The 17,274-nt window shown below is 46.6% G+C and overlaps 1 protein-coding gene across 1 annotated transcript in view; it reads right to left on the bottom strand.

Moving 5' to 3' along the window:
- Nucleotides 1-17,274, bottom strand: part of NALCN (sodium leak channel, non-selective) — a 362,634-nt gene that overhangs the window by 14,300 nt on the left and 331,060 nt on the right. Inside the window, exons 31-37 of the mRNA XM_075918747.1 lie at nt 17,133-17,226; nt 16,486-16,592; nt 15,987-16,061; nt 5,460-5,579; nt 3,843-3,911; nt 2,175-2,323; nt 921-1,014 (exon numbers count right to left, since the gene is read on the bottom strand). Of these exons, the coding sequence (XP_075774862.1) occupies nt 921-1,014; nt 2,175-2,323; nt 3,843-3,911; nt 5,460-5,579; nt 15,987-16,061; nt 16,486-16,592; nt 17,133-17,226 (708 nt within the window). The remainder of the gene's footprint in view (nt 1-920; nt 1,015-2,174; nt 2,324-3,842; nt 3,912-5,459; nt 5,580-15,986; nt 16,062-16,485; nt 16,593-17,132; nt 17,227-17,274) is intronic.

The following is a 17,274-nucleotide window of genomic DNA, read 5'->3' as shown; positions in this document are numbered from 1 at the left end:
CCGGAAAAGAGCCCCGATCGTCATTTCCGCGATCGGGGCTTTTTTCCAGAAAAGACTACTGGGCTGTCTACACTGGCCCTTTTCCGGAATAGTGTTCCGGAATAAGGACTTATGCCCGAGCGGGAGCAGAATTGTTTTTCCGGAATAGCGGCTGATTTTGTATAGTTCAATGCCGTTGCTTTTCCGGAAATTCAACGGCCAGTGTAGACAGCTCGCAGCTTATTCCGGAAGAGCAGCTGATTTTCCGGAATAAGTGGCCCAGTGTAGACACAGCCTTAGTGTCCAGGGAAAGGGACAAAAACCTAGCTGTGTCCCGGAGCGCACGGCTTCTGCCTGCCCTAGGCATCTGAAATGGTGCCCTTGACAGTAGCCAGTGACAGTAACCGCTCCCATAAATTCAAGATAAAACCGTATTGATTGTAACTGAAACCACAAAGGGTATTTTATGTTAAGCAAAATACAGTGATGTAAACTGAATTTGCATCACAACACCAACATTAATGTTCTTATGCAATGTCCCAAGGTACTTCATTTTTAAGGGAAGAATTATCTGAAGAATGATGACAACATGGTGTTTCTTTGTACCAACCAGGGCTGCCGACAGGGTAGGGGTGGGGTTGACAAAAGGACAGTTGCCCAGGGGACCCAATGATTTAAAGGGCACCAAGGCTCAAGGCCACTGCACTGCTCTCACGGTAGCAGCGTGTCTGGAGTCCCAGTCCAGGTGTTGCTGAGGGCTAGCTGTGCCTTGCCCCTTCCACCCAAGGCCCTGCCCCTTCTGGGGGGTCCAAAGCCAAGCCCTCCCCACATTGTCTAGGGCATGGCAAAGTCTGCTGCCAATCATGGCACCAAGCCATAGCACTGGATCTTGAGTCAGAGGAAACTGTGCAACCAGTTTCTTGTGATTGTGAGGTATTTACCATGCAATCGTGCATAATCTTGTTCCAGTCTTCCCCAGTAACTATTCTGAAGAGTACAGTAATAGCCTTGCCAGCGGATGAAAAGTTTGCATGCCTGTATTTTTGGTAAGAAAAAAGAGAAAAAGAGCAGCTCATATATCAGAAGCAAAATCTTGGCAATACAAACACATACAATTCTCTGGACAGTTATTTTACCTGTTTATTCAACAGGTCAAAAAAAATGTGATTTCTATTATTTTTACCTGAGTTTCATGCCCCATAAACTGTTGGTCGAATGCAGAGAATTTGTAAACATATTCACTGGATAACTTATGCCATTGATTTAACAGGGATTTAGAAGCCACACTCTTGCCACCCAAGTTTGAGAACATTGGCTAATGTCTTACATACCATTTCATAGAGCTGGACGGGATCTTGGGAGGTCATTGAGTCCAGTCCCCTGCCCTCACAGCAGGACCAAGTACCATCCCTGACAGATTTGCCCTGATCCCTAAATGGCACGCTCAAGGACTGAACTCACAACCCTGAGGGTATGTCTACACTACTACCCTAGGTCGAACTAGGGTGGTAATGTAGGCAACCAGAGTTGCAAATGAAGCCCGGGATTTGAATTTCCCAGGCTTCCTTTGCATCTCGCCGGGCGCCGCCATTTTTAAATGTCCGCTACTGCGGACTCCGTGCCGCGCAGCTACACGCGGCACGGAGTAGGTAGTTCGGACTAGGCTTCCTATTCCGAACTACTGTTACTCCTTGTGGAATGAGGTGTACCGGTAGTTCGGAATAGGAAGCCTAATCCGAACTACCTACTCCGTGCCGCGTGTAGCCGCGGGCAAGGAGTCTGAACTAGCGGGGATTTAAAAATGGCGGCGCCCAGCAAGATGCAAATGAAGCCTGGGAAATTCAAATCCTGGGCTTCATTTGCAACTTCGGTTGCCTACATTAACCACCCTAGTTCGAACTAGGGTAGTAGTGTAGACATGTCCTTATGGAAGAGTTTTTGCACAAGAATTCTTCCACAAAAGAGTTCTTGTGCAAGAAGCTGGCAGTGTAGATGTAGCCCAAGTGTCTGTTTAGCCTCAGGAGTTGGGGAATGGAAAGGTGGCTTACAGCCTGCTATCATACATTTTCAGCTGAGTGTTGCTCAGCTAGATCTAAAGATCTGGCTCTTGGTTGTTGACTTAAAACCAAATGAAAATCTGTGCCCAGTAGATGAGAATATTTTATTGGTCCATTAAAAACTTTTCCAACATGTACCTGTTAATGTTTTCTCCATACTTCACTGTGCCAAATAAAACGACTCCAGCAAAAGCATAACAAAGAAGCAGTAAGAACATTCCCACTATGATGAAAAAACTCTTATACATGCTGACAACCACTGTCAGCAGCAGCATTTTCAGTGTCACCTGGAAAGGCAGAGAGAAAACACAATTCACGACCCTGTTAAATAACAGAAATAAATGACTTTTAACATATTTATAACTTTAAAACTTGTAATGATTCTTCTTATAATTGGGAAAACAGATAGGTTGATGTACCAGCCCAGTAGTTTAGTAGTAGCTCAGTGGAATGCTACACTGTGAGTCTGAGTTTGGAACAAACCGTGGTCTCTTGTTCCAGGCATTATGGCAGTTGCTTTCACCCTTTCCAGGCTACTGTACCCTTTTCAGGAATCTGATTTGGCTTACGTATCCCAATTTCATCTTAAAAACTACTTGCTTATAAAATCACATATAAAAATACAAAGTTGTCACAGCACGCTATTACTGAAAATTACTTGATTTCATACTTTTACCATATATTGTAAAATTAACTGGAACATAAATATTGTACTTGCATTCCAATTTATAGTATATAGAGCAGCATAAACAAGTCATTGCCTGTATAAAATTTGAGTTTCTCCTGATTTTGCTAGGACTTTTTATATAGCCTGTTGTAAAACTAGACAAATATCTAAATGAGATGATGTACCACTTGGAAGACCTCTGCATACCCCCAGAGATATGAGTATCCCTGACTGAGAATTACTGGCATACGGTAATTAGTACAGGATTTCACTGGAGATTTAAAGAAACCCATTTATGTACAAGGGCAACCTCTAGCCCCCCTGAGAGACTATGACATAACAATCTGCACAGATTGATTAAACTATTTAAATTCCTAACACAAGTCAGCTTGTACTGCCTAAGCAGAGATAGAGAGACACAATACAGCAAAATGTAGAGGAAAAATTGAAGCGATATTATCTTTTAGTGTCATGGCAGAATTATTGCCTTATGTTTAATGAATTTCAAAAATATCTGGGCACTGCAGGAATGTCTCTTTATTTGCAGAGCTTGTATAACCATTTTAATCAGAATTACGACAAAACTGACAAATCATGTGATTATTTTTCTCATCACAGTACATCACAGCCAGAGCTTAACAGGACAGATGAAGCTCTTAAATGAAAGCATAAATAAATAGGTTAAGGACTTGAAAAAAATCTACAATAGTTCAAAAAGCTTTGATGGAAACGACCAGGTCTGGTTGCATACAAGAAGCAAGAGTTTTTCACTTAACTTCCAATGCTCTCCAGGCTCCATGTGGTTAGAATGAGGCAGATATTTTTCTTTGCTGAACAGACCCTGTGACTTACCTATTCTCAACCCATTCGTCCTAATACGGAATTTATTTCCTTGACTACAGTTACTCAAATATGTCTTATACCTTAGCAAACGTTGGGATAATGTTTGGAGAGCTTCCCACAACACAATGCACAATAAATTAGAACTTACTAAAAAACATGGATGTTGCATCAGCATTCATCATCTCTGAGACTGTGAAGAGTGGGGCTTAGGGCCTGAATATTCAGGGGTGTGGCATGAACCCCATCACATCTATGCATAAACTTTGTATGGACTCTAAATCCTGATTTGTACTTACATGCTTCCCACAAATTGAGAAGAACCTGAAGACAATTACACATGCACCCATCATATATGTATACGCATTCTGAAATTTAAACACAAGAGACTTCATATACAGTGTTCCACAGTCATCTCTCAAATGATCAGCTTTTCCTGTATGACTCTGAATTATACAGCGCAATCAACATTTTTTTTTTAAAAAGCAATGAAACAGAAACCGGTACTGCTAATATTTCAACATCAAATGCTGACCAGTAATAAACAGAAAAAGCTGTGCCACTTCATAAAGCATTAACCAAACCTCCAAACACAATAAAATCCCCACCGTTTTCTTAGCTGGCCCATAGTTATGTCCAATACCTTCCCAGTTCAATGAGTCTAGGCAGCTGCTGGCTTGCAGAAACTCCACAGGCCTGCCAAACTACTCAGCAGAAGGGGGCAAACTGAGGATGGCAGAGACAATGGGACAACACACAAGGCAGAGTCCCTTCCATGCAGAAAGAGTGGTTGTGACAGACCAGGAAGAAGCCCCTCAACAATGCAGGATGACAGCTAGGGTTGCCCAAAAAAACACCAGGAAAAGATTCTGTTGAAGGAAAAAAGAAAGGGGCAGGGAGACCAAAGTTGTGGAGCAAAAATAAAATAAAATAAAACAGCATGAAAACAGCATGTCCTCTTTAAGAGTGAATGCAGGGATAGAGGGATAGGAACAGTGGAGAGGTTGAGCACTAAGACCCAGGCTTCCGTTTGGTCAGCAGCCATTTTGTGCCAGCAGCCTTGCAGAACCAGGTAAGCATGGGGGCTGAGGTGTTGGAAGCTGGGGGGCGGGGAGGCTGGGCGCTGAGTGTTTGTAGGGTTGCCAGGTGCCTGGCATTTTCACCTCCTAGCCAGGGAAAAAATCAGAAAATACCAGACATTTTAGGAGTCCAATATTCTCTGAATTTTTTTACTGGACAGGAGGCAAAAATGCCGGGTGAATACCAGACACCTGGCAACCCTAATGACAGCTATAATTGGGGAGGGTGGATGAAAGCCAATCAAACCTTACCTCTCCAGTGATAAGATAGGAGAGCTCACATTCTCTCAAATGAGGGTGTGCTCACTCCCACCCTTTTTCTTAAACTTGTGAGGGGATGTGCAATTGACCTCTTCCCTGCCTCGTTAAATCTTTTGCCTGCCTGCACTTAGTACAGTTCTGTACCAAAAATGCAAAGACCAAATTAATTGACATTCTTTGTCTATTTAGAATCTCTTCCTTCTCTACAACAACTCCTACTTGGGTTATTCACTCCAGTCTTTCCTCCTCCCTCAGTGCTCCTAACATGGTCTCTGAATCCCAAGACATCACATTGCTTCCCGCTACTCATTCTAATCCCTCCTATGGATTTATTTCCTCCACAAGGCCCACCTATACGAGTCCATATTCTCTACCTCAGCATAATAATAAGGCAGAAAAATCTAGTTCACTAATCCCCAACCTTCTGGGCTCCGTGGGCATCTTGTCTGATATAGGCCTTATTTTTATTTTGCAAATACCCTGAGATTGGCAGTTGTATTTATTTGGGTTAGGGATAGTAGTAAAATAGAAATAAAACTAGTAAATGACCACTGGAGTTGCAACTGTTGAGCTTACTAGTAAGGCAAAGTGAAGTATCACCCATATAACCCCAAGGGAGGTCACCAAAAGATCATATCGATTTCTTCGGCTTTGCCAGAAGCCAGCAGGTGACATGGCAATAATCTTCATGGTGACCTAGAGAACAACAAAGATAGTATTGCTAGTACAAATTCTTAGCAAAAGCGTTTTTTTCACTATAGGAACATGCAATCCCTAAAACGTTTTGGTAGTGTTCTACTTGTAGATTGGTTTGAAATGAGTAAGAGTTTTAATGAAACAGAAAATAAGAAAGCTGATGAAGCATAATTAAAAAATAGACATGTGTGTACGAAGTGACTCAAGTATATATTCCTGACAATTTAATACAAATACACTAAAATCCAAGGTTATGACTATCTTATATGTATCATGTACTGCAAATTAATTTAAAAGCAGTCTTCCTGTTACAAATGCTTTTTATTCTAGTGAACTCCATCCATGCTCAACAACACACATGAGCACAGGAAGCATAAGGTTGGAGAAGAAAACAGTATGGCCAGATAGGGTGTAGTGGGTTTCACAATGCTCCAAATGAAAACAGAAACTGAAAGGGTTGACTTTTCTTAGAAAGCTAGTGATGCTATAGGCAGGATGTTTCAGAATGGCTGTGTCTACACTGGGCCACTTATTCCGGAAAATCAGCCGCTTTTCCGGAATAAGCTGTGACCTGTCTACACTGGCCCTTGAATTTCCGGAAAAGCAACGACGCTCTACTGTACAAAATCAGCCACTATTCCAGAAAAGCTACGCTGCTCCCGCTCGGGCATAAGTCCTTATTCCGGAACACTGTTCCGGAAAAGGGTCAGTGTAGACAGCCCAGTAGTCTTTTCCGGAAAAAAGCCCCGATCGCGAAAATGACGATCGGGGCTCTTTTCCGGAAAAGCGCGTCTGCATTGGCCACAGATGCTTTTCCGGAAAAAGGGCTTTTCCGGAAAAGCAGCCTGCCAATGTAGACGCACTTTTTCCGGAAATACTTATAACGAAAACTATTCTTTTTTAAGCATTTCTGGAAATTCATGCCAGTGTAGACACAGCCAATAGGTTTGATTTAGAAAGGATAACAGTAGTTAGCAGTTGTACAAGCCACGTGATTCATGCAGAATGTTTACAAAAGAAGTCTCAGAGGGGTAGCCGTGTTAGTCTGTATCTGCAAAAACAATTAGAACAACTAGAACTCCTGTGGCACCTTATAGACTAACAGACTTATTGGAGCAGAAGCTTTCATGGGCAAAGACCCACTTCGTCAGATGCATGTAATGGAAATTCCAGAGGCAGGTATATATATATATACAGGCATAAGAAAAGAGTTCCAATCAAGAGTAAGGCTAGAGATAATGAGGTCAATTCAGTCAGGGAGGATGAGACCCACTTCTAGCAGCTGATGTGGAGGTGTGAACACCAAGGCTATGTCTACACTCGCAGCTTCTTGCGCAAGTATGGCCGTTCTTGCGCAAGAATCTGCAGAGCGTCCACACTGCCCGCCTGCTCTTGTGCAAGGAAATTTACAGTACGGCGTGGTAAGAGAAGGCTTCTTGCGCAAGAGCTACGCTCTTTTTTAACAGGTGCAAGCCCTCTTGTGCAGGAGCTCTTGCGCAAGTGGGCAGTGTGGATGCTCAGCAGGTATTTCTTGCGCAAGAAAGCCCTATGGCTAAAATGGCCACCAGAGCTTTCTTGTGCAAGAGAGCGTCCACACTGACATGTGCGCTCTTGTGCAAAAGCAGTGTGGACATTTTCTTGCGCAAGACTTCTTGCACAAGAACCCTTGAGCAAGATGTTCTTGTGCAAGAAGCCGTGAGTGTAGACATAGCCCAAGAGAGGAGAAACTGTTTTTGTAGTTGGCAAGCCATTCACAGTCTTTGTTTGATCCTAGACTGATAGTATCAAATTTGCAGATGAATTGTAGCTTTGCAGTTTCTCTTTGAAAAACAATGAGGAGTCCTGTGACACCTTAGGCTATGTCTACACTGCACAGTTATTTCAAAATGACTCATATTATAAAAGAGTGCACATCTACACAGCAAGCCTGTTTTTTCAAAATAATTTCAAAATAACTGGCTTCTTACTCTGACTTCTAAAACCCTCATTTCACAAGCAGCAAGGGAAGAATGTTCTTCCTTTGACTTCCTGCTGTGGACAGCGCCAAAAGCTGAGTTAAGCTACTTGGACTTCAGCTACATAATTAACGTAGCTGAAGTTGCATATCTTAACTCAACTTTAGTCCGCAGTGTAGATGTACCCTTACAGATGAACAGATTTATTTGGGCATAAGTTTTTGTGGTAAAAAACCACTTTGTTGGATGCAGGACTCGTTTTTTACAAAATAAAGTTTAGTGGTTTAAGAGCTACTAAAACATATCATATACAAATAATAAAGTACTAATGTCTCTGGTTTTATATCCTAGCTTCCAATACTGATATCTAGTATATATTTGAGAGTGTTTGTCTATCTGTCCATTTGCTAAAGAATACCTCCTAAACAGTAAAACCTAGGACCACTAAATTTGGTATACAGCTTTCTCTTATCATAACTTAAAGCAAGGAAAGGATTTGACTGTGCCAGGAAAATGGGATATGCCTGGAATAGGATTGCTTCTCATAAAACCATACAGAAAAGAGACAGAATTACCAGGCAGGTGACAGCGGCTGGCGGGGGGTGTCCCCCTGTCTGGGACTGCCTCAGTCACAAACCTTCCACCCCCTAGGTGCCCTTTAGGAAAGGAGTGTGTGGGGAGGGGAAAAGGGGGGGGACTGAAACTCCCTCCCTCAGTTTAATATAGAAACATTTCTGTCTGCTCCTCTTCATCAGGCAGCGAGGGGAAGGTGCAGAGTTTGATTCATTCCTCACTCTGGCTGGGGAGTACAGGGAGGAAACGAGCTTTATACTTTGCTCTTGCTGCCTGACAGGGACAGGAAGTGAAAGAGCAAGAAGCTCTAGTACAAATCTCATGGAGGGGTTGTCCTCCCTGTGCATCCCCCTACTTACTTTCTCTCTTTCTCTCTCTCTCACACAAGTAGCCCCTCCTCACCCTCCAACTCTGACTTCTTCACCCCCCACAGCCACAGCCCCCTGCCCGGAGCTTCTCCTTAAGGACCTGAGCAATGATAAATGTGCTAGTTTAACAGTATTTGTTACATTCCCCAAAGAGATATAAACCTTATACATGGAAAATGTTATTGTTTGTAGGCTGAGATCTTCTTTAGTCCAGAAAAAAACCAAAACATTTTTGCAATTCTTAGAAATTGGTTGTTTCCACAGGTAAAACAAGAGAGTAGGAATTTCTAAAGCAACCATTACTTGGTGAATGTGTATCCTACAATCAAAACCTCTCCACACCTGCTCATTCTCCTAAAGGTACTGACTTTTCTTGAGAGAAAAGGAGAAAGCACAGGCAACATATGATATATGTTGAACTGCTACAAGGTATTCACTTCATTGTTTATCCATCATTGGAAAAACCTATCATAAAAACATGGGAACTGTCATATTGGATTAGACCTGTGATCCATCTAAACCACTATCTTGCCTGGGATAGTGGCCAGTACCAGATGTTTCAAAGGAAAGTGCACAAAACCTTGTAGTAGAATTATGGCATAAGTCAACCATAAGGGGAAGTTTATTCTTAACTTCTATAAATTTGTGATTAGTTCACAATCTGAAATATATTTTTATTTTCTTCCATGCAACTATCTACGTTATTACCTATGTCAATAGCTAATCATTTTCGGAATCCTAGTAAGCTCTAAGACTTATCCATACATTGTGGATACGAGTGCCACGGATTAATTATCCTTACAGAGCTGATTTTGGTCACTTATTTTCCCAAGCTGTTAATGAAGGTAAACTCACCTCCTTCTTTTCAATTCTTGTACTAAATATTGTCTTTTAAGATGGGAGAAGAGAGTCATATGATAAAGGAAATCATACACAAAGTTATATCTGTCACTCTTTTCCATTATATCCCTGTTATATAGCCTTTACTTTTTATGCTCATATCCATAAGCAAACTCTAATTCAATTGACTTTAATTTGCTTTTTAAATGACTGAAGTAAAGGAGATGGATACACACAAAGGCTGTGTCTACACTGGGCCACTTATTCCGGAAAATCAGCCGCTTTTCCGGAATAAGCTGCGAGCTGTCTACACTGGCCCTTGAATTTCCGGAAAAGCAACGATGCTCTACTGTACAAAATCAGCTGCTATTCCGGAAAAACTATTCTGCTCCCGCTCGGGCATAAGTCCTTATTCCGGAACACTGTTCCGGAAAAGGGCCAGTGTAGACAGCCCAGTAGTCTTTTCCGGAAAAAAGCCCCGATCGCGAAAATGACGATTGGGGCTCTTTTCCAGAAAAGTGCGTCTGCATTGGCCACAGACGCTTTTCCGGAAAAAGGGCTTTTCCGGAAAAGCAGCCTGCCAATGTAGACGCTCCTTTTCCGGAAAAACTGAAAACGGAATAGTATTCCGTTTTAAGCAGTTCCGGAAATTCATGCCAGAGTAGACACAACCAAAGAGATTCTTATAAATATATGTGTTTTCTATGGCTAATACTCCCTTTCTCCTTCTGTTTTCTCATAGGGTATGTCTACATTGTACACTTATTTCAAAATAAGCTATTCTGGAAGAAACACTTCAAAATAGTTCATTTCGAAATACCGTGCCTACAAAGCAAATGCCCATGAAAATAGCACTGAGCTCTTTCGAAATAGAGCATCCACATTCATTGGACAGTGAATCTCATTAAGACCACCCAAAAGCACTTCAGGCAGGGCATCAGGACAACGCTTACTTTCTGGAGTGCTGCCGGCAGCTACTTGAGGCTTGAGCTTAAAGGGACCCCCTTGTACAGTGGTGTCTCAGGTTCTTCACCTTTGCCTACCTCCTTTAGGGACAGCAAAGCCTTTTCTCTGCCTTCTGTGGTTGCCCTTGTGGACACCTCAGCTCTCTAGCCATGGAGCTGGAGCTGCCTCGCAGCAGTCGACAGCTCTTACAAGTTGTGCTGCACCTCCTGCAACACTTTCTGCGGGATGCCTTCCAGGCCCTGCAGGAACACAACACCCAGCTCATTGCAGGGAACTTCCTCTCTCTGCGGGCACTGCTCATGCAGTACGACCCACCTGCCCTCCCCTGCACACCATGCAATATTGCTTCTGGCATCTGGGGCAAACAGCAGTGGCTCCAGAATTTCCACATGTGGAGCTGTGTGAGTGGCTCTCCCCATCCTTCGGCAACAGGACACCCACAAGAGACCTGCCACCCCCCTCCAGAAGCAGGTCACCATTGCCATCTGGAAACTCGCCATACCAGACAGGTATTAATCCATCGGGAAGCAGTTCGATGTGGGGAGATTGACTGTCAGGGCAGTACTTGTGCAGGTGTGGTGCAGGTATGGTGCTCTCAGGCTATTGTCCCGAGGGGGGGAGGGAAGAACTTCTGGAATGGGGTTTCACTAGGGAAAAAGGAGGTGGTGGAGGAAGCCTCCAACCTGGGAGTTTTTACAATCTTGCCTTCACAAAGCCCTGATGGGGGAGTGTAAGTAGGGGGTTGCTCCTAGTGTGTGTTGGAGGGGGGTGTGGGCTTGTGGAACTCTCAAGCGCCATGGCACCCCTGTGATTCTCTGTTTGTTTGTTTGCCTCCTTCCACAAGTGGTGCGGGCCATCAACACAGTCCTGCTGATGTGGACCCCATTATCGCCAGCTTTGTTACCATGGGCTTCCCCAACTGCGGGGAGGGCCTATTGATGGCTCCCCATCCAGGCTCCCGACCACTGGGCAGCTGAATACATCAGCTGCAAGGAGTACTTTTCAATGGTCCTGCAGGCCATCATGGACCACCGCGAGCAGTTCACAAACATCTGCATGATGCCCATGTGTGACGGGCCGGCGGCGGCCCACACTAGAACGGGGCGGGCAGCGGCCCCGGCCCCAGCATAGCACCCAAGAGGGCCTGCCTCGCCGGCACGCCGCCGGAAAGACCCATCCACCGAACATCGCAGGGAGCAGAGCTCTGCAGCCGCAGAGAGTCGGGACGGCCGGCGGGTCGGGCTGGGCATGCGTGGCCCCGGTGAAGGACGTTGGGGAGCAACTCCGCCCCCTGCGTCCCGATGCATGGACGCCAGTGACGGCGGGGCCGGGGGCGCCGATGTAACCTCCAACGGGAGGTTTAAAAGGAGGCCGCAAGCCAAGGCCAGGGGAGGGACACCCAAGAGACGATCCCTCTCCCCCCGGTGGAACCGGACTGGCAGAACTCCGAAGAGACGCAGGACCAGAGACCCTGGTATGGTGGACAAGGAGGTTAGGACTGGCGGCTCGGGTGCAGGGGTCGCAGCCACAGGGCCAGCTAGGAAGTAGCCTAGGCCAGGGCCCTTTTGGCGTGGGCTGACGTGCTGCGGGTTGGAACCCCATCAGCTGGGTGAGGGATCAGTACCCAAACCCTTAGGGTCCCGGGCTGGGACCCAGTGGAGAGGGTGAGCCCGGGTCCCCCTAGCCCCCGGCTCACTCCGTATTACAGCCCCAACGGGCATGGAAGGCGCGTGAGGGAGACGGGGGACAGCCCTACCCCACGGCTCGGGAGGTCGGACTGAGGCCCCCGGGAGGGGGACTGGGAACACCGGGCTCGCAGGGCCCCGCCTCGCCCCCCGGGGGGAGGGGCCGGCGGGAGCTCGCGCCCATTAAGACACTGTAAACCAAAGGGATGAACGGAGGGCTTGCTGGGCCGTGACCCCGAGGAAGGGGGCACGTTCTCACTTCCAGAACTCGAACCGTCACACCATGTCTTCTGTAACCCCAACTTCTACCAGAAGCTGCATGCTGGCACTTTTTTCCCTGAACGCACCATCAGTATTGGGGACATGGACATGTTGGTCTGTATTATAGGGGATGCAGCCTACCCTCTGGTTCCCTGGCTAACAAAGCTCTACACTGGACACCTGGACCAAAGCAAGGGATGCTTCAATGCTAGACTCAGCAGGGCCCGCATTGTGGTGGAGGACACCTTTGGGCATTTGTAGGGGAGGTTCCATTGCCTTCTCAGCTGCCTGAATATCGGGGAGTGGAACATCCCCCAAGTGGTGGTGGCGTGTTGTGTCCTTCACAATATCTGTGAAAGCAGGTGGGAGATGTTCCTCCCAGGGTGAGGGGCAGAGGCTGACCGGATTGGCAGGGTCTTTGAACAGCTGCACACGGCTGCCATCTAGCAGGCCCATCAGGGGGCTGTGAGCATCCGAGAGGCCTTGAGGGAGAGTTTCACACAAGGACCCCACTGACACTCTCCCCCATGCTTCCCCTCAAGGGGCCTGTGCCTTACCCCTCCCTACCTGTCCTTCCGCACCTCTACCTTCCCCCCTTCCCTGCAGAGACAATACATTACACAGTTCGTTTTAAAAAAAAAAAACTTCTTTGTTTTTTATTGGGGTAAATGTAACTGGGGAGGGACTGGGAAAAAAACCTGGGAGAGGGGAGGAGAGAGGAAGAAGGGGGAGGAGAGGCTCTGGGCTGGAACTGGGAGTAATGCCTGGCTCTGGTGGTCCCACTGCCTTATGTGAGGGGCCCTCAGCAGCCACAGAGGAGACTGGAGGGAGAAGCAGGAGCTGGGGCAGGAGCAGGCACCAAGGTGGCGATCACTACCTGCAGAGCTGTGCAGATGATACAGCCCTGCTCCGTCATCCCCTATCCCACTTCTCCATTCTGTGGTCCTGCTGCTCTATGCAGCACTGCAGGGCTCGCATGGCAGCAATGTGCTCTCTCTGGAGGTCCTTGTGTGATCTCTTGCACTGGCGGGTCATGCGGGGTCAGGAGGCAGCCACAGGAGGTGTCCACCATGCCCCTTTCACTGGTCCAGCTGTGTAGAACAAAGAGAAGGTCAGTCAGTCCTGAAGACTTTTCCTCATCTCTGAGCCGAGAATGACAGTTCTCGGGTCTGAAGACGATGTGCTTGGAGCAAGGCCACCTGTGGCCTAGACAGTGGGCCCTTTCCTACAGGGGAGTCCCACATCCTGGGGACAAGCAGGCATGGGAAGGTGCTGGCCAGGCCAGGAGCCTGCGGGCAGCCATACGGTGGCTGGGCATCCCTCTGTGCCACATAAATGCCTGGTCTGGCAGTGGCGGTGTCCTACAGGGAGAGGACCCATATCCCTGCTGCTGGAGGAGAGGGAGACAGGGTGGTGGTGGGGAGGTGTGTGTGAGCGGCAGATGCTCCTGTGCCTCGTCACGCTGTCCCTAGGAGTGGGTGCTGCCCGTGCATGCGGGCATGCCTGTGTGCCATGTGCAGCACTGCTGTGTGTGTGTGTGTGTGTGTGTGTGTGTGTGTGTGTGTGTGTGTGTGTGTGTATCTCCATGTCCCCAGCCTCCTTCTGGTGGTGGCTTGTGATGGGAGTGTATCCCACCCTGCTATCAGGAGTGTGGCAGGCCCCTCAGACCCTGTGAGCAATAACACAAAGTTCCTCTGTAGCAGCCTTCTAGGCCTTTGTGCCCCAGACTGATGTGCCTTGTGCACCCACATGCACATGCTGCTGCGCAATCCCCAGGCCAAGAAGGCCAAGCGAGGAGCATACCCCAGACCCTCACTGCCTGCCACCTCCACCCGTTTGTGCATATAGGGAAAGAAATGGCACTCACCTGATGGGCCTTCCCTGGCTTCTGATGATGCCTGGGAGACATCCAGGGTGTGGGGTACTGGCTCCATGGTGAGCATGAGATCCTGGCTTGCAGGCACAGAGATGGTGTTGGCCTTGTCCGGCTCCTCCTCCTCCTTACTGGCTGTGCCCCCTGGGAGGGTGACCACAGGTGTCTCTAGCCCTGAGTCCACTATGGGGTGGGGGAGGGACTGACCCACCCCCCGAGGATGCAGTAGAGCTGGGAGAAATATGGGCAGGTCCCATCCCAGAGTGGGAGCTGCGTTCTCTGGCCCTGGCATGGGCCTGTCTCAGCTCCTTCACCTTCATTTTGACCTGCTCCTGGATGCGCATGTGGCCCTTGGTGACCAGGCTATTGGACATCCGGCCATAGATGTCCGCATTCCTGAGTCTGGTGTGGAGATCCTGGAGGTTTGCTTTGTCACCCAGACCTCAATGAGGTTCAGGATCTCCACACCAAACTAGGAAGAGGTGCGTCTCTTTTGGCCTTGGTCAGGGTCCTGGGAGCTGCTTGAGGCAGTGATGGCAGTTGTGGTGGGGGCTTGGCTGGAGTGGTGAGTTTGGCCAGCAGGATATCCTGTTGCAGGATAGCTGCCAGCCTGGCCACCAAAGGCCACATGCTAACCCAGGAGCAGGTTTGAATGAAAATCAAATTGGTCCAGCGAGACCCCCAACCCTAGCCCCTGAGCTTCCCCTCCCACTTCTTCCCCTTGCTTCCCCCTTCCAGCTTCCTCCTCCCAGGTTTTCCCCTCCCCTCTCCATCTCCCTCTTCTACCTCCTTTTCCCAGTCTCCCCAGAGGTTCATCCCCCACCCCCCAGTTTTGTTCAATAAACCCAGTTTCTATTTTTGAACATATGTGCCTTTTGTTTGACATCAGGAAGGAGGACGTGAGGCAGGAATGGGGCACCAACCCCCGGTGGGGAGGACCGAGGTGGCTCTGAGGGCTCTGAGGAGTGAACGCTCTCCCGCAGGGCCTCCTAGATCCTGACAGCCCCCCGATGGACCCTCCGGATGGCAGCCTGCAGCAAGGGCAGCCGGACTGATGGCAATGACTCCACAAGACGCACCGGCATGCCCAGGGGCAACTCTGGCTCCATGTGGCCGAGTGCTGTGGTATCCCGAGTGTGGGCACTCAGGGCACTCCAAGACAGGACTGCTTTGCTGTCCCTCATCGAGGTAGACAAGTAAGCGGGGAACCCTGAGAACTGTCTGTCTGGGGTGGGGGTAAGGTCCCTTTAAGCACGGAGCTCAGTTAGCCTCAGGCAGCAGCCCCACACACTAAGTCCTAACCTGATGCCTTGCCGGCACTGCTTCCAGCAAGCCTTAACTTCGGTTCAGGGTCCACTCAGTGTGGACACACTATTTCGAAATAGCAAAACGCTATTTTGAAATAGGTTTTGTGTGTAGATGCGTTATTTCAAATTAGCTTAATTTGAATTAACTATTTCGAACTAAGTTAATTTGAAATAGTGCTGTAGTGTAGACATACCCTAAATGAGGATGAAACGAAGGAGCAGGCACAAGATATTTGTTTTAAGCAGGACTTTCCAGGTTGCCAGGCTTTGTGCTGATTCACTGCACAGCACACCCTTTGCTGTACTGCTTTAAAAAATTACTGAAATAGCGTTCTCACTGCTATACATATCCAGGCTGAAATGATATGTGTTGCAGATAGAAAAGGATACGAAAATCAGAATTTGGGGGCTCTAGCCCCAAACAAGTATAAAACAGATTTCAGCAACATACTCAAGCACTAGTCATATGAGTAGCCCCATGCAGCCTGAAATCAAAACTTGGACAGCAACCGTAGATCCAAAATAAAATATACAAAATCTAGCTTGAATCTGGTGAAACAATTCAATAAATTACTGTACCTCTAGGACAAAAATGAAGGTGAAAACAACAGACATTGTTGCTAAAGGAACAGTCACTGGATCTTCAACATCCCACTGAAATGGAACAAAGATAGTAGGTCATAAAACAGATACAAAAATCTATTTGCCACCTTAATTTTTATTTCAGTGTGTACTGTTGCCATAGGTTCTGTTTTTTTAAAGTGAATGATACCTGATACATTCAGGCAGGAATGGCAGGTGGGTGCATCCTTTCCTTTTAAACGGATTCACCGTTAAATAAGAAATTAAAAAATTGCAGGCCAGCTTGTTAATTGATATAAGCTGGCACATCTCCAGAGACTTTAATAAAGATGCAGTGATTTGCACACGAGCTGAGGATCTGTACCATTGTATTTAGAAATATTATATTTCCAGCAGTTCATTACTAGTTATGGCCTTATGTACAGTTCCCTATTTTAAAAGGGTACAGCACATTCATCCCTCCACTGTTACAAGACACAATAAGAAATAAAAATACCTTCACTGAAAGCAAGACAGACTGGGCCAGAACAAGCACAGCAATAGTTCTCTTAAAAAATGGATGCTGTGTTATATCATACATTTTTGCTCTGAAGCCATCATTATCTGAAAAAGAAGGAGTTAAGCAAGAAGAATTAAAATGCACACTGGGATATTTTTTCCTCCCTCTATTTCTTGACATATTTTTCTTGTTTGTTAATGGTAACCTAATCCTTGCCTTGTTTTGAAATACATTTCTAATTTTCTGCTACAGTTTCACATATCAAATAGTACTTCTGAACGTGTAATTTCAAATACCAAACACCAATGTTGCATGAAGGCTTTGGTAGTGGTAAAGCAAGTGCATCATTCAGCTGCTGTCAAGATAATACATTAAATTCATATCATTAACAGGCAAGTGCAAATATCTTTAATTTAAAATTCATTTTTTCATTAAGGCTTATCCTAAAACCATCGAAGCGCAACCTTTTTTGGGTTGATTTTAATAGCCTTATGCAGAGATCTGTAGTTGGAGTCTGTTTCCACATTAACTTATGCACAACCTCCTAGTGGCCTAACGATTACAATTTTAATTTGAATCTTAGACTCCTGGGGAATTATGAACACTAGGACTCAACATGAATAACATCAGAATATCTTTGCTACCCGGGCGAGGTGGGAGATGAAGAGGTTGAGCTATCTTCAGTCTGCTCTTTAGATCTTCCCATCGTCTCTGATCTACGGTCAGTAAAGCTGTACCCTTAACAAAGGAAAAGGAGAGGCTTTTGTCATATAAAATCTTAAGCAT

The sequence above is a fragment of the Pelodiscus sinensis genome, chromosome 1, assembly GCF_049634645.1.
Source record: "Pelodiscus sinensis isolate JC-2024 chromosome 1, ASM4963464v1, whole genome shotgun sequence".
Taxonomy (NCBI): Eukaryota; Metazoa; Chordata; order Testudines; family Trionychidae; genus Pelodiscus; species Pelodiscus sinensis.
Note: the sequence above shows the minus strand (reverse complement) of the source record. Positions and strands in the feature narration are given on the sequence as shown.